Here is a 22839-nt window from a genome sequence, read left to right as displayed (position 1 = left end):
TTTTTCCTAATAACCCCTTTTCCTTTAAATTTTCTTCCTCTGTCTGACTAGCTCGAGAGACCTTCTCTTTTGCTTGATTTAAAATGTCTTTCTCCATGGTCTGAAACTCCAACAATTTACTTAACACCATTTCAGTTTGTTTTTTACTAATTTCTAATCTACTATAAAGATAACGCAACCCAATAAGATAACACAAAACAAAACCGAAACTGAATGAAACAAAAATGGAATAAAAAATCGTTGTATCATTTTCTCTTCCTCAGGGCCAACAAACTTCAAACTTTTAGCCAACCATTTTTCCCAGTTTGCCTGAGAAATTTCTAGGGATAGGCAGCTTGAAACAAAAACAAAATAAATCAAAACAAGAACACATTGTTTTTTGAAATGGTCACCCATTCTCTCACCTTCCCTCAGGGGTGAGCAATTTCACTTACCTCCAAGTTTCAGACGTTCCACATACGGGCCACCAAATGCCGCAGTGTGGCTGGGCACAAAATCACGAGCCACTCACAGCCTTGTAGATTCAAACAGCAATTCTTTATTCCCGAACTCACACCAGCACTCTACAAACACGTTCTGGGCAAATCCACACCTCCACTGGGCTCTGTATCCCAAAATACTCTCTGAATCCCGTGAGAACTCAACAGGAACTCAAGGAGCGGGCGTGCCTGAGGCAGCAGGATATGCCCTATTCCCAGCAGGGTACACCTTAAACCTGGAACCGCCCTAAACCCAAGGAGTGGGATACTCCCTATTCCCAGCAGGATACACCCTAAACCTGGATCCCCCCTGGTCCTTGAGCAAGGTCACCTTTCATGCAAAGTCACTGCAAATGATCTGGGTCCACAATGGAGAGTCCTTCCTCTAAGCAACATGGGGTAGGCTGACGAAGAAATTGCCATGCATCATTCCTACTTGGCAATGGCTCTCAGCACTCTCTGATGGTACAAGATGTAAAATCCACTAGCCATTGGAAGCTATTTTTCACACTTATGAAGAAGATATTTTGAGGTCAAAGAGAGTAACACCAAATAGGAAATATCAAAGATGTAGAAGGTAAACCTGGAACCCCAATGCCATTTGCATTCCTAGATACAGATGTTTTTAAGATCCAGAGTTTGTTTTTGTTCAACTCTTCTATAACTTCCTTCCTTCTATAATTTCTCTAATTTTCTGCTTCTGTTTGTTTTTTCAATGGGTTATGTTGCCATGGCTGCTTTTGAATTCCTGTCTTCAAAGTGATCCTCTTACCTCAGACTCCTGAGTAGCTGGGACTACAGGCCTGTACCACCATGCCTAGATCTTGATTGTTCTTGTCCTCTCTAAGTTGGTTTTCTCTCTCTTGCAACCAAACAAGGGACTTTAATATGGTAACCACACAACAAACTTCTTTTTAACATTTTATTTTGAAGTAATTTTAGATTTAGAGAAAAGCTTCAAAGGTAGTTGTACTAGTCAGCTTTCTGTTATGATGACAAATACCTGAGATATTTGACTTATACAGAGAAAATATTATTTTGACTCAAATTTTTAGAGATTTCAGTCCATGATCAGTCAGCCCTGTTGCTTTGGGAGAGGCCACCCTTAATGGGGGGGAGTGTATCTGGGGCAAATCTGTTCCCCTCATGGTTAGGGAGCAAGAGAGAGAAGAGGCTGGACCCCATTGTCCCTTCTGATAGTACACCCTCAGTGACCTAAAGACCTCCAATTAGACCCCACTTCCTTTTATTTTTATTTTTTTGGCACCAAGAATTGAACCTGACTGGTGAATGCTCCACCTCTTAAAGCTTCTACCACCTTCCAATAGCACCACCCTGAGGACCAAGTCTTTAATACAGCCTTTGCACAGCATTTAAGATCCAAACTATAGCAGTAGTACAGAATGTTCCTGCATACACCTCATTTTATTTCCCCTAAAATTAGCATCTTACATAACCATGGTACAGGTAGGTTTGTAATCCAAGAAACTTGGGAGGCTGAGAAAGGAGGATTGCAAGTTTGAGGCCAGCCTGAGCAACTTAGTGAAACTCTTGTCTCAAAATAAAAAATAAAAAGGGCTGGGGATGTAGCTCAGTGGTAATGTGCCCTTGGGTTCAATTCCCCTTACCACAAAAACAAAACAAAAATTAAGAAATTAACATTGGAATGATGCTATTAACTAAATGATAGGCTTTATTCAGATTCATCCTATTTTCCCAGTGGCTTTTTTTTTCTATAGGGCCCAATCCAGAATGCTAAATGTGGCATTTAGTTCTCAGTTTTCTCAAACCTCTGTCAGTTCTTAGTTTTTCTTTGTCTTTCATGAATTTGGCAGTTTCAAAGGGTACATTTTATACAATGTCCCTCAATTTGAATTTGTTTATTTCTCATGATTAGAGTGAAGTTATGGAATTTTGAGAAAAACAAATCAGGAGGAAAAAGAGTTGATACACCTTTGTTGGGATCATATCAGGAGGTACATTACTTCAATGTGTCCATATTATTGATGATTTAACTTTGAGCACTTGGTGTCTGCCAGGTTTCTTACAATCATGTTATAATTTTTCCTTTTCATATTCTGTTCACTCAAAGTGGATCATGAGTTAACAAATTTGGCAAAGTAGCAGGTTACAAAATCAACATACAAAAATCAATGGCTTTCTTGTATACCAACAATGAATCTGCTGAGAAAGAAATTAGGAAAACAATTCCAGTCACAATAGCCTCAAAAACAAAACAAAACCTAGGAATAAATCTAACCATAGTGGTAAAAGACCTCTACAATAAAACTATTGAATGCTGAACAAAGAAATTGAAGAAGACCTCAGAAGATGGAAAGACCTCCTATGTTTATGGAAAGGCAGTTATAATATTGTTAAAATGCCGTTCTACCAAAAGCAATGTAAATATTCAATACAATCCCCATAAAAATACCAATGAAATTCTTTGAAGAACTAGAAAATTGATTTGGAAGAATAGAAAAACCCAAACTAGTCAAAGCAATTTTAAGCCAAAAATTCAATGCTGGAGGTATCACAATACCTGACTTCAAAATATGCTGTAGAGCTGTCGTAAAATGCCTGCATGGTAGTGACATAAAACAGACATGGGGCTGGGGTTGTGGCTCAGCCATAGGGTGCTTGCCTTGAATGTGTGAGGCACTGGGTTTGATGCTCCGCACCACATAAAAAATAAAATAAAGGTATTGTGCCCATCTAACACACACACACACACACACACACACACATATATATATATATATATGTATATATATGTATATATATATATGTATATATATATACATATATATATACATATATATATATATATATATATACATATATATATATATATATCGAATGCATATAGACCAATGGTACAGAATAGAAGGCACAGAGACAAACCCACACATCTATAGTCATCTAACCCTTGACAAAGGTGCCAAAAACATAGTACTTAGTGAAAAGAAAGTGACCACAACACTCAGAGCAACCAAGAGATCTTTATTGCAGCAGTGAGAAAAAGGAGAAAAGAGAGAGAGAGAGAACCCTGCAGGAGAAGGTTTTTATAGTCCTTCTGCTGTGCTGCCTAAATCTAATAGTGTCTCTGGGTTTGCAAGCTGCCTTGTTGGCATAAGGGGGTGAAGCATTTAGCCTTTAAGGGGGTGCTGAGCTTTTGGACTTGAGGCAAACAGGCGATAAAAAACCAGACAGATGGGGGTTTGAGTGCTCAGGTTATCCTGCAGCTAACATTCGTTCAGTCTGCCCTGCACCTAACATTCCTTCCTTTTTATTTTTCTAAATGATGTGGGGGGAGGAGCAATTTTGTATGGCTACTTCCTTCTGAGAGAGGGGGTGGTGTGGGACCTGCCTGGGAGAGTGGAGAAATGTTCTTGGGCAGGCCTGGGAATGCCAGGACAGCTAGGGATAGTACCCAGTGGCTATAGACAGTTATCTCGGCAGGGTTCCTTGAAGCCATAAGTTGTCAATGGCATCAAACTATTCCTGAGTGAAGGAGATCCTTGGTATCAGCCACTGGTTCTGACATAGGGACTCTAGGGAAGTATTGAAAGCGTTGTCTCCACATGCCGTCACCAGCAACTGAAGAGGGTCAGAGCGAGCAAAAACAGAATGAGGATTAAAGCAAAGGACAGTTTGGGGCAGGAGTTCCATGATGGGGGACTAACAGAGAAGAGGCCAAGGGCCATGAGGAGGCTCAAAAGGGCATAAAGGCTCAAAAATCTGGGATGACAGGCTAAGAGGTTCTCTGGGTACATTGTCTCTTGTTGTCCATTGGCCGTTGTTTTCTCATTGTCAACACTGGGTGAGGACTTCGGAGAGGAGTTGGAGTCATCTAGGTCATGAAGCAGTTGGTAGTCCCTGAGAATAAGCTGGTTAAAGGTACGGTTAGAAATTGTGTTCGTCTGATTTTGGAGGAACTTATTATGCATGAGAGGAAGGTGCAGAAGAGCAGTATGCCTCTAAGTGGGCCTAGGAGGGGCAGGAGCCACGTGAAAAAGGGATTTTGAAAAAATCCCAGAAAAGTAGTTTGGGAAATAGTTTTAGTCAGTTGGATTGCAAGGTCAGTGAGTTTGTTAACATTCTGTTCTACTAGGCCTGATTCATTCACATAATAGCAGCATTCCTCCCTTATAAAAAGGCAAGTACCTCCCTTTCCAGCTGTCAATAAGTCTAGAGGTCGTGGGTTTTGGAGAACCACCTGAGCCAGTGAGGTGATCTGTCTCTGGAGAAGAGTGACTCTGCTGTAGCATTGAGAGCTGCTTGAAGCTTTTTGTGAAGGTCATCTTTAGTCCAGGTAGAGTGCCCTATAGCTCCTCCTGATACTCCAGCCACTGCTATGGAGATTCCTATCAAAATTGGCTTGCTGCATGGGGAATTAGGGTGAGTGAGTAAGAGTTCAAACTCTGTGGTGCTATATAAAGTACTTGGACAATGAAACAGGGAGTGGTTATATTGTCAGAGATGTGAATCATTTAAGGTTCCGTTACACCAAAGAAAGTCTCCAGGGTTTGTGTATTTATTTGTGGAAGCAATCGTGTAATGTGAGCATCTGTCGAGTTGGGTGTGTGATGAAGTGCTAATGCAGAGCCATCGGGGCAAGGAAGAGGAATTGGTGTTACTGGGTGTGGATTCCCACAAAGGGATATTTGAGGCAGGTTGCATTTTAATGCCGGTGGAGGAAAGATCATATGAGGAGAAGTTAAGGGGGACTGCAGCCAGGAGGGACCTTTCCAGGGAGGCACAAAGAAAACAGTTTTGGGGATTTAGGGTGGGGACTGTTGTGTTTAGAAATGGCAGTGTGTCTTGGATGATTTTGATCCAAGTATGGATCTGAGAATGGGGTTTGGAGGGGTCTGAGGAGGAGGGACCTTGGAGTTCCTCTATCTGCCTAGTTAGGACCTTTTCAGAGTGCCATATGTCTGAGGTTAAGATTGTTGACCTGGATGGGGCCTGTGCTACCATGCTTCTCCCTATTCATAAATATCCAAAGGGTTTGGCCTGGTAGTTCGCCCAAAAAGCAGCGCCCGTGACTCCTGAGGCCCATCGTGGGTGAGCTGGATCATAGATTTTTAGTGCCAAATAGTATTTTTGCCATCTGCCCTGTGCTCTGGCCTCTTGACAAGTCTCCTCAGGTACCATATGGAACATACTGGTTTCTAATCTCCTGTCATAATGATGGATTTTACATGACCAGTAAGGACAGCCTTCATAAGTGTCTGGCCACCATTTGCAGTAATCTTGGGTCTGATAAGATAGAAAGCAGAGATAGGGTCCTACTGAGGCTGTTTTGTAGAAATGAGAATTTGCAAGAGACATGGTAATGGGGGCAGTTGAGTTGAGGGGCATATCATAAGTAGCAAAGGCTTCAACCCATCCTGAGAAAGTATCTACTAGAACTAGTAGATATTGAGTTTGCGGACCGGTAGCATGTTGGTGAAATCTAGCTGCCAATCAGCTGCTGGAATGTGGCCCCGAGCTTGATGTGTGGGGAAGGTTTCAGGTTTCAAAAGGTTTGAGGATTTGTTCTTTTACAGATGGAGCAGTTAGAAGTTAGCTGTTGCGGAAAGTGGACATCATCAGGGCTGAGTGTGACAAATGAGCTTGTAAAAGTTTTGAGGCTTTGGGAGTTAGTGTGTGATTCCGATTTTAGTGGGAAGGAGTGAGGCTCTAAGATCAGTGATGAGCTTAGCATTGTTGACTAGGAGCCCCTAGTTGTAAGGAGTCCTCTCTCTTTCCATATGGCAGAGTGGGAGAGGATTAAGTGATAAACATATTTAGAGTCTGTGTATAAATATAGGGAATGGTCAGCTGCCAGATGGAATGCCCTAGTGACGGCTGGCTGTTAATTCAGCTTGCTGGTTGGTGGTGTGCAGAGGCAGGGATTGCCTCCATTGTAGAAAATTTTGTGCCGAAAATTTTGGGTCAGTCAGGGAGATAATAGCCTATCCTGCATAGTGATGGCCATCTAGTGTGAAGACGCTGCCGACAGTTGCCGCAGTCTGGCTGGGCACAAAATCACAAGCCACTCAAGCAGGAACAAACTTTATTTTTGAAACTGCCACCAATGCCCCGTAGGCTCCCGCTCCCGGGAAAATTGCCGACACGGCGTTCTCCCGGACCCCAACAGGAAGTCCCTCCTCCGGAATTCCCTCCTACCGCACTTCTCCAACCAATGGGAACTCTCCAGGAATCCCGTAGCAGACCGAGGTGGACAGCAGGAGTCCAATATCCATATGAATGCAGATCTTAACATAATCATATCATCTCAATGGCTTGCTGGCGTCACCTTTCAACCAAAAATGCCATGCATCATATTACTTGGCTATGGCTCTTAGCAGACAGTAAAGCAAGTTTAAGTGGCATTAGGTCGGGCAAAGGCCCTTCATGGATATGAGTGGGGCAGGGCATAAGGTTTTCGAGTATTTCGAGGCAGTGGTGTGAGGGAGGTGTTTCAGTCTTGGGAAGAAGAGTGGCTGGTTTTAAGGGTGGGCAGGCCTTAAAGGAAATGGAGGGATTATGGAGGAATGAGACCAGAAGGGAAAGGATGCAGCAAGCCGGGAATGGTATGTAAGCCTTTGTAAGTATGAAGATGCTCTAGGGTACGAGGGGAAATAATAATAGTTCATGCTCCGAAAGTCAGTTTTTTGTCTCCTGTAGTAAAATGTGTGCTGCAGCTAGAGCACGCAGGCATGGAGCCCGCCTCCTAACAGTCGGATCCAGTTGTCTGGAAAAGTAAGCAACAGTAGCGAAGGTGGGCCCTTTATTCTGACCCAACACTCCAAGGGCTAAGCCTGTTTTTTTCATGAACATAAGGAATAAAGATTTGTTGGATATCCGGGAGATGTAGGGCTGGTGGAAATGGAGGGAACATGGAGAAAAAATGAGATTTAGGTGACAAGGGGAGGAGCTCCTGTTTATCTGCCTTGGCCATTTCGTATAGTGGTTTGGCCAGGAGTGAGAAGTTGGGAATCCAAGTCCTAAAATATCCTGCTAGACCCAGAAAGGATAAGATTTCCTCCTTAGTTTTTGGGATGGGGTAGTCATAAATTAGAGCCTTTCCATCTAGAATGATTGCCTTGGAATCTTGGAAGAGTTGGACTCCAAGGTAGGTGACCTGGGGTTATGATAATTGTACTTTTTGGGGAGACACTTGTTTTCCAGAATGTTAAGAAATGTGTTGGTATCAGTCTTTGAAATATTGAGGGAGGGACTGCAGAGGAGTAAGTCTTCTACATATTGGAGGAGAGTTGAAAGAGGGAGGTTGAGGCCCTTTAGATCGGCAGACAATATCTGACCAAAAATGTGTGGGCTGTCTCTAAAGCCTTGAGGGAGGACAGTTCATATTAATTGTTGGGATTGTTGAGTATCTGGATCTGTCCAGGTAAAGGCAAAGAGGTCTTGGGAAAGTGGGGCCAAAGGAATGGTAAAAAAGGAATACTTTAAGTCTATAACAGAAAAATAGGAAGTTGAGGCTGGAATAAGGGACAGGAGAGTATATGGGTTTGGGACTAGTGGGTGGATAGGTTTGACTGCCTCGTTCACAAGACGAAGATCCTGGACCAAGCAGTAAGTCCCATTGGGTTTCTTGACTGCAAGAATGGGAGTATTATATGGTGAATGTGTGGGTGGGCCTAAGAAAACCCTTTTTGAGAAGGCTGGAAATGACGAGTTGTAGCCCCTTTTGATTGGACATCGGGAGGGGATATTGAAGCTTGTTTGGAATGTGATGGATGTTTTTTAAGTGGATCTCAGTTGGGGGGCATTGAGCCAAGGATGGAGTCTTGGTGTCCCAGACTAATGGGTTAACTTGATCTGTGGAAGTGGAAGGAAATGATTTGGCATAGCCTGTAGGGCAGCCATAGCTATAATTGAAGGGAGGGAAAAAGGTGAAAACAGTGGAAAGGAAATCATGGCCTTAAACTTGGATAGAATATCTCTGCCCAAAAGGGGAACAGGGCATTGGGGCATCACCAGGAAGGAGTGTGAGAATGGGCAGCCTGAAAGTAAGCAGGGTAGGGGTTGGGTGGTTCTGGGATATATTGTTTGTCCACCTACCCCAACAATAGGGGACTGAGAGGGAAGTAAGGGTCCCAAAAACTCCTGTAGGACCGAGAATGTTGCTCCAGTATCTATTAAAAAAAGGATTTTGTGACCATCAACCGTCATTTGGACCCTGGGTTCTAGCATGGCGATTGGACTTGTTGGGACAGGAGTCTTGAGGCCCCATCAATTGTCAATGGCCAGTCCTATGAGATCATGGGGTCTAGGGCCTGTCTGGGCACCCTTTCAAGTAGTGGGACAGTCCGAAGCCCAGTGGCCCATCGTGGAACATTTTGGGCATGGTCTGGTAGGTGGCCTTTGGGGAAGGCTCTGTGCTCCAATGTCCTCTTGTCCACACTTAAAGCAGGCTCTGGGGGGCTCTGACCTGGGGGATGGTCTCTCAGTGTAGGAGATGAGTTTTGGGAAGGCCCACGGAAGGCCTGAGCCAGCATTTGGCACTTTAGGTATTTAGCCTTTTCATCTCCGTTATGATAGACCTTAAAAGCAGTAGCAAGAATCTGGGTCTGGGGAGTGAGGGACCCTGTTTTAATTTTTTAAGTTTGATCTGAATATCAGGAAAACTTTGGGCAAAGAAATAAGCCATCAATAACTTTTGGCCATCAGAGGTCTGGGTCCAAATTAGTGTATTGCAGGAGAGCCTTAGTTAGGCGGTCCAGAAAGGCTGATGGGTTTTCATGTTTATCTTGGGTAATTTCCTAAAGTTTCTCAAAATTGACTGCTTTCTGGGCTGCCCTTTTTAGGCCTGCTAGAATACAAGTGGTGAAATGATGTCTGTAATGCCATTGTTGGTGCTGTAATCCCAGAGGGGATCTTGGTCTGGGACTGCTTGGGGCCCAATGGGATGTGCTGGATTGGTCTGATGGATCCCATCTGCATGAGTGCAAGCCTGTTCCGAAACCCATCTCCTCTCCTCAGGAAGTAAAGTATTGGAGAGGATCATATAGACATCATGGAAGGTGAGGCTGTAGGCCTGTGTTAAATGTTGGAATTTTTTAGTATATAGGACTGGGTTGGTAGTATATGAGCCTAGTTGTTTTTCAATTCGGGAAAGGTCAGCTATAGAGAAGGAACATGCACTTGGACATTACCTTCAGTAACTGCTACCTCACGCAAGGGGGCAACGCTCTGAGGAAGGGAGGTGGTTTGGGCTTTTGATCTAGTAATTGAAGAGGAGAAAGCAGGTTGTTGAGGCGGGAGTGACGGTGGAGGGGCTGGGGCAGAAGGCTGAGGGTGAGGACCTATTGGAGCCGGCCAATAGGGTGGAGGTTCATCAGCAGGGTCAAATATGAGTCCAGAGGAGGAGAAGGTTGGGGATTGGTGGTTGGGGGGGGGGTTGGTTTGCAAGCTAAAAGAATTTGTAGAGGTTTGTAAGAGGTGCAGAGAGCAGGATTGGATTACAGTAAGAAGAAAGCTTGGACATAAGGGATCTCTACCCATTTTTTGAATGCTCACAGTAATTGTAAAGATCCCTTAGAATAGAGGGATCTAAAGACCCAGATGGGGGCCATTTATTTTAGTTGTTTAGGGGATAAGTGGGCCAAGCCTGGGTGCTATATTTGATCAATTTTGGGGGGGTTTAATAACTGGTGTCGAGGAGAGGGTTTTGAGGTTGTCTAAAAGGCATTGTAAGGGAGAGTTGACCAGCAGAGAGTATGCATTACCCATGTTGCAAACGTAGTATAAGATGGGGCGGAAAGGAGCCGCAAACATAGTATAAGGGAGGGGGAAGGAACTGATTTATTGGCGAAAGGGGCATTCCTGCTAGAGCTCCAATCAGGCAGTGCCTAGTGGCAGGTTCTAGCTGCAAAGATTGGTCGTTACCGTACCCTGACAGTTGAGGCTCTCGTCCCGGACAGGGCAGAGCTGTGGGAGACCTTGGCCAAGGCTTTTCGGGACCCCTTCTGGAGGGGCCAGAGACTCCCAGGGCCTGAGAGAGGAGAGGGGGAGGGGAGGGTAAGCCTATCTCTAGAGGCTGAGTCTTAAAGGTGAGAGGACTTTATGAGGGCCACCAGGACTGTGAAGGTCTGGGTGGGGTGTGATCTTCAGTTCTCTGTTATGTGTTCCCTGAGGTTACACAGTCCTTTGAGGGTGACCTATAAAGTCTATGCCGGGGAAGGAGAAGGGAAATAATTTTGGACCCAAGAGTTGAATCTGCCCGTGGAGGGAGTCCCTGAGGGCCACTGTGGCCTTGAAGGCTGTGGTGGGGTGTTTTCCTCCCCATAGGTGGGCAAAGTGGTTTGCTAGATGATCAATGGTCAAGTCCTCCCGACCCCACCATTGGGTTTAGGACTCCAGGAAGGGGAAACTCACCAATCGAAGGCCGGTGGTGGATGTAGTTCAGGCGGTCGAGAAAATGGGTTCAGGTCCATCCAGTAAGTGGCACTTCTGAAGCAAGAGGGACCCAAAAGTGGGTTTTAACCCTCTTCCTGGGTTTTGGCACCAGATGAAAAGAAAGTGACCATAACACTCAGAACAACCGAGAGATCTTTATTGCAGCAGTGAGAAAGAGGAGAAAAGAGAGAGAGAGAGCTCAGCAGGAGAAGGATTTTATAGCCATTCTGCTGTGCTGCCTAAATCTAATAGGGTCTCTGGGTTTGCAAGCTGCCTTGTTGGCATAAGGGGGGTTGAGTGTTTAGCCTTGAGCAGGGGGGTGAAGAATTCAGTCTTTAAGGAGTGCGGTTTGAGCCTTCGGACTTGAGGCAAACAGGTGATAAAGAACCAGATAGATGGGGGGTTGAGTGTCCAGTGTCCTGCAGTTAACATTCGTTCAGCCTGCCCTGCACTTAACACTTAGTAGTTACTTTGGTGAAGATACTTTGAGGCAATGCAAATATCTTGCTTTTTATTAAACATTCACCCACTATTTTAGCATACATTGCTGGATCTTGCTTGGAGCAATTATTACTGTGGTGTTTACTTAAATATTCTATTTTTCAAATTACTTTTTTTTTTTTTGCACTGGGATTGAACCCAGGGATGTTTTGCGACTGAGTTGTATCCTTAGCTTTTTTGTTTTAGTTTTTATTCTTAGTAATTTGCAGAGGCTGGCCTCAAACTTGTGATCCACTTGCCTCAGCCTCTCAAGTAGTGGGGATTACATGTGTGCACCACGACACCTGGCTTCTCACAATGCTTCTGTATTTATTAATTGCAATTTTCCATTCTCCACTTGTTATTTATCAAAACATTTATTTTTTAACATTAAGACATTTATTTTCATATCTTCATTTCTTGCTATAATACATTTGAGTCTCCATTTAATATTTAAGTTTCAAGTAGATGAAACTGGTGAGTAGCTGTGTAACTATTTGTAGACCTCAATGGAACCTTTAAAAACTTCTTAAATAAAATCCTGGCATTTGCAGGCAAATGGATGGCATTGGAGAAGATAATGCTAAGTGAAGTTAGCCAATCCCCCCCAAAACAAATGCCAAATGTTTTCTGTGATATAAGGGGGCTGATTCATAATGGGGTAGGGAGGGGGAGCATGGGAGGATTAGATGAATTCTAGATAGGGAAGAGGGGTGGGAGGAAAAGCGAGGGGGCATGGGATTAGCAAGAATGGTGGAATATGATGGACATCATTATACAAAGTACATGTATGAAGACTCGAATTGGGTGTCAACATACTTTATATACAGAGATATGAAAAATTGTGGTATATATATGTGTATTAAGAATTGTAATGCAAAAAAAAGTACATGTATAAAGGCATAATTTGGCATGAACATACTTTATATGCAGAGATATGAAAAATTGTGCTCTATATGTGTAATAAGAATTGTAATGCATTCCACTGCTGTTGTGTATTTAAAAAAATAAAATCAATAAAAGATAAAAACTTCTTAAATACATAAATTCTATCTCTAAATTGCAAGAATTTAGGAGTTTTAAATGAAAGAAATGGTCTCTTTATTCATATAAGTCAGTTCATACATATTTGAATCTTGTTCTAATAACTGATTTGTTTCCAATATGAAAACCAAATTTAGAATAACTTGATCACTTTCTTTCAAACAAAGCAACTGTCGCGAGCCATCCTTGGGCTGTATGTGGACCACACTAGCATTATGAATTTCTATTCTGCTCTGCCATGTCCCACACAGCACTGGAGATGGGGTAACCTGCTATAGTTGCACAGCCTCTCAGACATGGGTGTGACTTGCCAAGATGCCATCAACCTGCTGCCTGCAAGACATCTAGGAGCAAGACTCCACCCCCAAAACCTTACCCCTGCCTTTGATGTATCCCCTTAAATAAACCACGGGAGCCATTTTCTAATTGTCTAGTTTCAGCTCTTGCATGGATTGGATCTATCAGGTGCTCCAATTTTTTAAACCTAATTTTGACTTTGTCTTTTGTTCTTCACTCATTATTCTAGACTTTAATTTCTCAGGTGGCTTACACCCTCCTTGGCAGGAAGAAGAAACCCCCTAACGAGGCACTGGCTGCCTCCCCATACACAACTGCTGATATATCATACTCCAGCTCCAGTAAATTCAACTTTACTGAATCAGATAAAAGCCACCTAACATTAATTCAATGAGGTTGAGCCTTTTTTTTTTATAAGTAGCATGAAAATATGGGTTGATGAAAACTTTGCAGGATGCTACTATTAGTAGCTTTTTGTCCTGCACGTTAATGCTCTGAAACAAGATATTTGAAAATATAGATTAGTCCATTCTGTCCAAGTCTATTAAATACCTTCCAAAAGTTTCATAATTCAGTTATAGAAATTGATGAAACTGTGAGCATATCTTGTGACTTCTATAAAAGCTTCCAGGAATGCTGGGCGTGGTGGCGCACACCTGTAATCCCAGTGGTTCAGGAGGCTGAGGCAGGAGGATTTCAAGTTCAAAGCCAGCCTCAGCAATGCTGAGGCACTGAGAAACTCAATGAGATCCTATCTCTAAATAAAATACAAAATAGGGCCGGTGATGTGGCTCAGTGGTCGAGTGGCCCTGAGTTCAATCCCCAGTACCAACCAAACAAACAAACATACAAACTTCCAGGAGATTTCAGAAAATATATCTTATAATTTAAAATTTGATTGATTTGCCAAATGATGCAGCCAGATTTGCTTCTCTAAGAGCTTCTAATAAGGTTGGATGCACATGGCAGACTCTAGCTGTATCTTCACAGGAGGCTTCATATTCCAAAGCCAAAGCAGCTTCATTTACCATTTCTCCAGCACCTGGTCCTAGAATATGTGCTCCCAGTATTTGGTTCATTGATTTCTGCTTAAGAATCTTCATCATGCCATCTGTGTCAACATTTGTCTTAGCTCTGCTGTTAGCAGCAAAGGGAAATTTTCCGACTTTGTACTCGATACCCTCTTTCTCCAACTGCTCTTTTGATTTGCCCCATGCAACTTTGGGGTGTCTGTAAATCAGCAATGGCACACAATTGTGGTCAGTGTACACAGCACCCCAGCCATTCCTTTAACACTCATAATGCCTTCATCCTCTGCTTTGTGAGCCAGCATGGGACCAGCAACCATATCACCAATAGCATAGACATTTGGAATTTTTGTTTGGAATCTGTTATGGACTGGAATTTTTCCTCTGGGATCTGTTTCAAACCAATCTCTTCTAGTCCCAAATTCAGAGGAAAGAGTTGTTTACCAATGCAAACCAAGAGTACACAAAAGTGGTAACTTCAGCTTTACCACCAGAAGCAGCTTCAACAGAAACATAATTTTTCCATATGACTTTTTTGGTAACACAAGTAACCTTTATATTCAACTTAAACTTAATCCCTTGGTTTTGAAGGATTCTTTGAATGTTTTTAGATACCTAAAATATGAAAAATTTTATCAATTTTTCATATCAATTCTGACTTTCTACCAACATGACCCAAAAATTCAACTGCTGTCACATCTGTGCTTAGTCCTTGCCAAGTGGAATCCAATTCTAAACCAATTATCCCTGCACCGATAACAACCATCATTTCTGTGATTTTTTTGGGGGGTGGTAGTATTGGGGACTGAACTCAGGGGCACTTGGCCACTGAGCCACATCCCAACCTATTTGTACTGAGTTGCTTAGTGCCTCACCATTGCTGAGCCTAGCTTTGAACTTGCAATTCTCCTGTCTCAGCCTCCCAAACTGCTGGGATTATAGGTGTGTGCCTCCATACCCACCTAAATTTATTTTTAATTGATACATAAAAATGTAAAAATGGTGTGTATTTATGAGGTACTAGTGATATACTGTGTAATGTTTAAATCAGCCTAAACATGTCTGTCTCCTCAAGCATTTATGATTTCTTTCTTTTTTTGGGGGGTACTGGGGATTGAACTCAGGGGCATTCGACTACTGAGCCACATCCCCAGCCCTATTTTGTATTTTATTTAGAGACAGGGTCTTACTGAGTTGCTTAGCGCCTCAGCATTGCTGAGGATGGCTTTAAACTTGCAATTTTCCTATGTTAACCTCCAGAGCTTCTGGTATTACAGGCATGCACCTGGCCATTGTATCATTTCTTTAGGATGAAAATACTCAAACTCCTTTTTTCTGACATTTTGAAATGTATATTCCATTTTGAAATGTATATTCCTACTGTGCAATAGCACACCATAATTTCTCACCCCATAACTATAACTGAGTACCCATTGATCAAGAAAGTTGACATTTTCTAATGTTATTGTGATGGATGACAAAACCAGACCTGGATGTAAAATAAACTATAAAAACACTGTCTCAGAAAACTAGTGCCTGGGAAAGGGAAAGTTTTCCTCCCCTTTTAGTCAGCTCTGCTTCAGTGAACCTAATTAACTACCTCTAGGAATCTAACTACTCCTCTTTGAAGTGTAAATGCCCCTATTGAGGCTTTGGGCCCAATGCTTGAGATTTATGGAAGGTCTGGTTGAGAGAGCCAGTTCTTCCCCTTCCACTCACTTCTGTAAACATGCTTCCCAGTAGACACCCTGCGCGGCCTTCCATCGTGTAGGCTAGAGAATTCACGGCACCAGACAGCCTATAAATGTTGTGAGAAACTGGAGAGGGGGGTTCAGAATCTGGGCCTGATGGTGTAAAGTAAAGATTGAGTTCTCCCAGTCTCTGAGTGCCCTTTGCACTTCTTGACTTGTCTGATTCCCAACATTATCATATCCACCTGGTCATAGCTGATTGAGTGTGAGGAGACTAGGCCAGACCAAGCCTTCTTTGGGGTCTTTCAAACCGATATTGAAAAACAGAGGCAATGTGCTGTTAGATGCAAGTCAAGCTTGAGAGCTATCAGTAGTTGTGCTGCCTACAGACACTGAGAGAGTGAAGATAATGTGAAAAGATGAGAAAGAGAAAATTTGAGCCTCTGGTTTCAGGTTTTCAGGAGGGATTCCATCAGTAAAGCTGGTGGAGTTGGGTTTCCTTTCAAGTAAATGAGTCCCAACTAAGTCACTTTATAATTGGATTTTACCCAATTGTTTTCTTTAAAAAAATTTCAAACTCACAGAATAAATTTAAGAATAGCTTAATGGGGCTGGGGGTGTAGCTCGATTGTGGAGCTTGTCTTAGCATGCACAGGCTGTGGGTTCAATCCCCATCACCACACACACATACCTACAAGTAGCTTAATGAAGGCTGGGGATGTAGCTTAGTGGTAAGGCACTTGCCTAGCATGTGTGAGTCCTGAGTTTAATTCCCAGCACCATCATGAAAAAGGAAAAAGATGCCGGGCATGGTGATGCTCATTTGTAATCCCCAGAAGCTTGGGAGGCTGAGTCAGGAAGATCACAAGTTCAAAGCCAGCCTCAGTAATTTAGTGAGGCCTTAAGCCACTTAGTGAGACCCTGTCTCAAAATACAAAGGGTTAAGGATGTGGTTCAGTGGTTAAGCACACCTGGGTTCAATACCTGGTATTAGAAAAAAAGATAGAAAAGAATATTTGTAAATACTTCATCTTAATGCAACATCTGATATGATTTTTTGGGAGTTGGTGAGACATACTACTGGGATTACAAGTATGCACCACTGCACCTGGCTTCTTTTAGATTTTTTGGGGGGGTAAGTACTGGGGATTGAACTCAGGGGCACTTGGCAACTGAGCCACATCCCTAGCCCTATTTTGTATTTTATTTAGAGACAGGGTTTCATGAAGTTGATTAGCTCCTCACTTTTGCTGAGGCTGGCTTCAAACTCACAATCCTCCTGCCTTAGCTTTCCGAGCCACTGGGGTTACAGGTGTGTGCCACCGTGCCCGGCTTCCTTCAGATTTTTTTTTTAATGTTTTTTTAGTTGTAGATGGACACAATACCTTTATTTTATTTGTTATTTCTATGTGGTGCCAGGGATCGAACCCAGTGCCTCACGCTTGCTCTGCCACCGAGCCCCAGCCCCGGCCCTCCCAGTCACTTTTCTGTCTCTGAAATGGCAATTTCAAATCATCTTCATGTTCCTCCCTCTTTGCCCAGCCCCATCTCCCTCTTTCTGTTCACAGAAGAGACAACATCATCTCCTACTTCACAGATAAAACCAAACCAAACCAAAAGAAAACAAACAAACAAACAAACAAAAGAACATCAGAGAAGTTCTTGCCAACCAAATTCCCTGAAACCTTCTTCCTCTCCAAGATCATCCCCTCACATGCTATGGACACACCTTGGGTTGTTATCCTTTGGACCAGGAGTGTGCCCCCAAATCCCATGTGTTAAAGGCTTGGTTGCCAGCCTGTGGTACTTTTGGGAGAGAGTGGAATCTTTAGCAGGTGGGGCCTAGCCAAGGAAGATAGGTCAATAGGAGTGTGCCTTTGAAGGGAACATTGAGACTGTGACCCTTCCTGTTTATTTTTCTGCTTCCTGGACAACAGGAGGTGAGCAGCTTTGTTTTACATGTGCTCCCTATAATGATGTTTTGTTTCACCAAAGTCCCCAAAGCAACAGAGCCAAGCAATCATGGACTGAAACCTCTGAAACCATGAACCAAGGTAAATGTTTTCTCCTTATAAGTTGATTTTCTCAGATATTTTGTCACGACAATGGAAAGCTGGCTAACATAATCACATACCATCCCCCAAATATTTAAACATACTTACTTTCCATGTTAAATATGTATTTTTGCTGTGAAAAATTTAAGTGAATTTTTTGAAGTTTTGCTTTTAAAATTATTTGATTCTAAGTTAATAATAGTTAATAGTTAATCACTAATTAGACAAGCTTGTCTAATTAGTGATTAACTATGGTTTTTTAGGAGCTCCAAGGTGCTTGCTTGGGATTTATTTCAAAGTGAGAAAAATTCTAACTCTCAAGCTGTTTGTTTTCAAATGCAAGGCTATTTTTATAAAAATTAAATGCAGTCATAAGTGAAGTTGACATTTTAGTATGTGTTGCAGGTATTTAGTGAAACATTGATTTTATTTTTGCACTTTTTAAAAAATAGTTGGAGTCAGTAATTTTATTTTTAGCAATCAACTATGTTTGTGGGCCCCTGAAAAGCCCTTAGGCTTTAAGTAATTGGCACAATACCTGGTGTCCCTTCCTGCTTCTCAGGTTACCTAACTCCTTGCTCATCTGTATGTTCTACACCTCCCTCTACTTACTTCTTTCCAACTGCATTTAACTATTCTTTTTTCTGCTGTCCAGATGAACCCCAGGCTACCCTAATAAAATCCCTATTCTACTCCAGGGCTCATCTAACTACCTTTCTCTTCTCCCATCCCACCAAAGATCAACTGCAAAGTTGTCTACGCAGTGTCCACTTTCAGATAGCCTCCCCACCCCATGACTTTCAGGTACAGACCAAACTCCTCATCTTGTTGTTATGGTTTTGATATGCAGTGTTCTCCCAAAAAGCTCATACCAGACAACACAGAAATGTTCAGAGGTGAAATGATTAGATTATGATGACTGTAACCTAATCAGTGGATTAATTCATTTGATGGATTAATAACATGAATGAATTACAGTAGTCACTGTAGGCATGTAGTGTGGAAGTAGGTCATTGAGAATGTGACTTTCAGGTTCATATGTGTAAGGCTGGAAAACGCCGCACCACACGACACAGATTACCAAAGAGGTTTCCGCTTTATTACAAAAGGCTGTGTGTTTATATAGGTCTAAGAGAGGTAGCAGGGGCTGAGGTAGATAACAGGTCGCCCGTTTATTGGCAAGCTCTTCCATATGTCAGTTCCAGTTCCGGAGCCCAAAAAGTTTATTCTAATTGGGGCTAAGGCTTCCCACCAGCAGGGTTTGAACATTGGCGCCGGCGGGAACGTTTCGCGCCAGTGAAAGAAACAAAGAGGGGAAAGAGGGTCGTTAGATGCCATGTTGGGTTTTTTTTTCCTGGGGTGCTGCCACCGTTATGTTTTTCCCAACAATATGTTGTCCCTGGTACCTCAATTTCCCTCTCTTTTTCTCTTTGCTTCCTGGTTGTCATGAGATGAGCAGTTTGTCTCTGCCACACCCTTCCACCAGGGTGTTCTGCCTCATCTGAGGCCTAGAGCAATGGAATCTGCTGACCATGGACTGAAGCTCTGAAACTGTGAGCCAAATAAACTTCTTCTCCTCTAAGTTGTTTTTTTTTTTTTTTTTAGGTGGGGGTGGGTGGGTGGGATGGGGACCAGGTATTGAACTCAGGGGCACTCAACCCCTGAGCCACATCCCCAGCCCTCTTTTGTATTTTATTTAGAGACAGGATCTCACTGAGTTGCTTAGCACCTTGCTGTTGCTGAAGCTAGGTTTGAACTTGTGATCCTCCTGCCTCTGCCTCTTGAGCCACTGGGATTACAGACGTGAGCCATCATGCTCAGCTCTAAATTGTTCTTGTCGGGTATTTTGGTCACAGTGATGAAAAGCTTACCAACAAGCTTAGCATAGAAAGCCTTACCCAGTGTAGGCTCTGCCAAACTCAACCTACTTACTGCTCCTCACGCTCTAGCCCCACTGTCTCTCAGTTCCTTGGACACAGCTTTCTCCTACTCCTTGGGATTTTGCCCTTGCCTTGTGCTCCACTTGGAACACCGTCCCCCATCCACTTCTTAGCCTCTATCACTCATATCTCCTGGCAGTCTCCTCTGATGTTCCAAATTGAGTCAGGCTCCCCATGCCCTATCACCAGGTACCATCACTTCATGGCACTTGATTCTCTCTAATCTAATCATTCATTCAATGCCTTTTTTTTTTCTTTTCTTTTTTGGAGAGGATACCGTAGGAACTCTCAGTATATTAGAGTGTTAGGGCTGCCTTCAACAACAGAAAATTAATTTCTCGGGATGGGGATGTGGCTCAAGCGGTAGCGCGCTCGCCTGGCATGCGTGCGGCCCGGGTTCGATCCTCAGCACCACATACAAACAAAGAGGTTGTGTCTGCCGAAAACTAAAAAAATAAACATTAAAAAATTCTCTCTCACTCCTCACTCTCTCTTTAAAAAAAAAGAAAAGAAAAGAAAATTAATTTCTCACAGTTCTTCAGGCTGGAAGTCCAAGATCAAAGTGTTTCTTCTTTCTTCTGAGGTTTCTCTCTTTGGCTTGCAGATGGCTATCTTCTTGCTGTGACATTTCCTATGGGTGTGTGCATTCCTGGCATCTCTTCTTCTTTTAAAAAAAATTTTAAAAAATTTAATTGGCATGTAATAATTGTAAATATTTACAGGTTACAGTGTGGCATTTCTCTACATATGTACAATGTTAGAGCAAGATAACTGGTATATTATCTCAAATGTTTATCAGTTTTTGTATTGGGAGTATTGAAAATCTACTCTCCTAGCTACTTTGAAATATATAATTAATTATTGTCAACCATAGTTACTCAACTGTGTCACAGAATATTAGAAGTTGTTCCACCTATTCATCTGCAGCCCTGTTCATCTTCTTCTTATAAGGACAACAGTCATATTGGACTAAAACCAATTTTCATACTTCATTTACATTTAACCACCTCTTTAAAAAACTTTTATCCAAATATCATTACATTCTGAGGTACTGTGGGTTAAAACTTCAACATAAGAATTTTGAGGAGGATAGAATTCAATCCATAATAGTCAGGGACTGTGTCTATCTTCTCAGTGTATCACAAACACCAAGCACAGTGCTTGACCCAAATTAAGACACATGACTTATTTTCTAACCCAACTATTCCTGACTAGGTATTGGCCTGGATCCTTACGTACTTTGCACTTTGGTTGTACTATTTGTAATAAAAACGAGTTGGAGAGTGCTGATCTCTGAGCCTTGTCTGACTGTTGACCCTCTAGCCCAGCATCCTGGAGTTAATTTCTTCATTAAAATCTTTTCCCCTTACCACTAGAGGGAGGTATTGCTTCCAGTTGTTTCTTCTTTGGGAAAGCATCACTTAACCCTGGGATGTTTAAAGTGGAGAAGTTGAGGCCAAGGACAGCCTAGAGTCAGCTCTTTGTTGGTCATTTGGCAGCCAAACTGTCAGCTGGGCATTCAACCCTGGGTTTGAATTTCAACTCTGCCATTTCCTGGCTGGCACACCTTTGCCAAGATCCCCTGCAGAGTGTTAATTTCCTCTTCGTTATAAATAATGGATATGGACAATTCCTGGGCATTGCTTAGTGGAGTGCTTCATTTATAATGGTATGGGGGTGAGGAGAGACTTCCAGATAGAACTTCCAGGGTGGAGACCCCAGAATAGCAAATGCTACACAACTCTCCCAGTGACCAAATTCCTGTCTGTTGAGAGGTCATGATGAGTATCTGTCTAGGGAGCGGACCTTTCCAAGGGGCAAGATGTCTGGAGGAAAACAGGTGGGCAATATTCTGTTCCATTCCCTGCCTTCTAAACCATGAAGCAGGATTTGGGGAATGTAGAATGGAGGACTCAAAGCTGAGTATGTAAGAGAGATCTTGGGCAATTCCAAGTTTTCAGAGTCCAAGTTTATTATGTATGAAATACCTAAGTATGAAACACCTAAGAAGATGGGAAAAGATGATTTAGAGACAAAAACACTTAGAAAATTAGTTTCTTGGTAAGTATATATTATAGAAGACAACCAGGTTCCCTGGTCAGACTGTTGTCTGTCACCAGAGGGCAACCATACAGTCAGATCTCAAAGACCACCTTGCCCATGATGCTGGCACTCTTTGAGAAAGAACACAGCTGCACACACAATTAGCACCAGGCTTGGCTGAGAACCAAAGCCAGAGTCAGAGAATAGCATAGAAAAGGAGGTGTGTGTGTGGGGGGGTCTGTTGCCTTGGGAGATCTGCCCCAGGAGCCAAGGAAGATGACCTGACCTCAAACAGCTCAGAAGTGTACTTCTTAGGCTTTGTGATCAGGTATGACTGAATGTTCCCTAGCTAGGGCAGGGAGGCTGCCCAACCAAACCACATATCAAAGTAGTTTAGTTGCAAAAACGCTTACAAGGGATTCTGTGCTCCAAATAAAAAATATACAATACTCATTTAAAGGGGAAACCTCCACAAGATTGTTAAGATTAAAAGTTTGCTGTTAGCTGGGTGTGATGGCGCATACCTGTAATCCCAGGAGGATTGCACTGTGTGTTGTCTACTGTGGAGGCTGAGGCAGGAAGATAACAAGTTAGAGGCCAGTCTGGGCAACTTAGTGAGAACCTATCTCAAAATAATGAAAAAAGGGCTTAGGAATGTAGCTCAGCAGTAGAGTTAAAAAAAAAAAAAGTTTGCAGCTAGTCTGTTTTTTTTTTTTTTTTTGGTGTGTGTGTGTGTGGAAAATAGCAATTTTCAATTTTTCTCCCATGACTACTATGAGAAAGGACAAAATTACAATTAACCTTATTTTCTTTTCAAATTTATGTTTTTATTGTTTGTTATTACTTATTTAAACTTTGGGTTTTCATTTCCTTGAAGAGTGGAAGAAAGAGAGGTTTGATGTGATGGGAGGAGGCTCTGGGACTCACTCCTTTTATTCTGTTTTTTTCCTTGAAGATCCTTTAGAGATCCTCCACTGTGGGACAGATGGATGTGTCCTACTGCAGTTCTGACAGCTGTCCAGGAGAAAACCATTCCAATTCTCTAACCCGTTCACATATCATGTCATGCCACCATTGTTTGAAGAAGGAAAGAGAGGTGAATGCCCTGTAGTTCCAGGCTGAGGCAGGAGGATCACAAATTCAATGCCAGCATCAGCAACTGAGGTACACCCTCTATAAAAGGCCCCTGTTCCTGCTGATGGGCAGAATCACAGCCTTTGGGACAGGAGTCCCCTGTGTTTCTCCTTTGTTAGGAAACAATAAACCTTCTTTTTCCTTCTTCTCAAAACTGTGTCCTCATTATTGGATTGACATTGGGGATAAGGACTGAATTTTGGCAACAGGAAGAAGAATGGGGGGAGTACCCCCCC

General features: G+C 42.6%; 1 protein-coding gene and 1 pseudogene across 1 annotated transcript in view; one reads left to right on the top strand and one right to left on the bottom strand.

Moving 5' to 3' along the window:
* Window positions 1–22668, top strand: part of Nop16 (NOP16 nucleolar protein) — a 56539-nt gene extending 33871 nt beyond the window's left edge. Inside the window, exon 5 of the mRNA XM_048792307.1 lies at window positions 22425–22668. Coding sequence (XP_048648264.1) covers window positions 22425–22433 — 9 coding nt within the window. The 3' untranslated portion in view covers window positions 22434–22668. The remainder of the gene's footprint in view (window positions 1–22424) is intronic.
* LOC107144625 lies at window positions 13579–15505 on the bottom strand (annotated as a pseudogene).
* Window positions 22669–22839: the final 171 nt, after the last annotated feature.

Source organism: Marmota marmota, unplaced genomic scaffold, assembly GCF_001458135.2.
Source record: "Marmota marmota marmota unplaced genomic scaffold, marMar, whole genome shotgun sequence".
Taxonomy (NCBI): Eukaryota; Metazoa; Chordata; class Mammalia; order Rodentia; family Sciuridae; genus Marmota; species Marmota marmota.
This window is presented reverse-complemented; position numbering and strand designations above follow the sequence as displayed.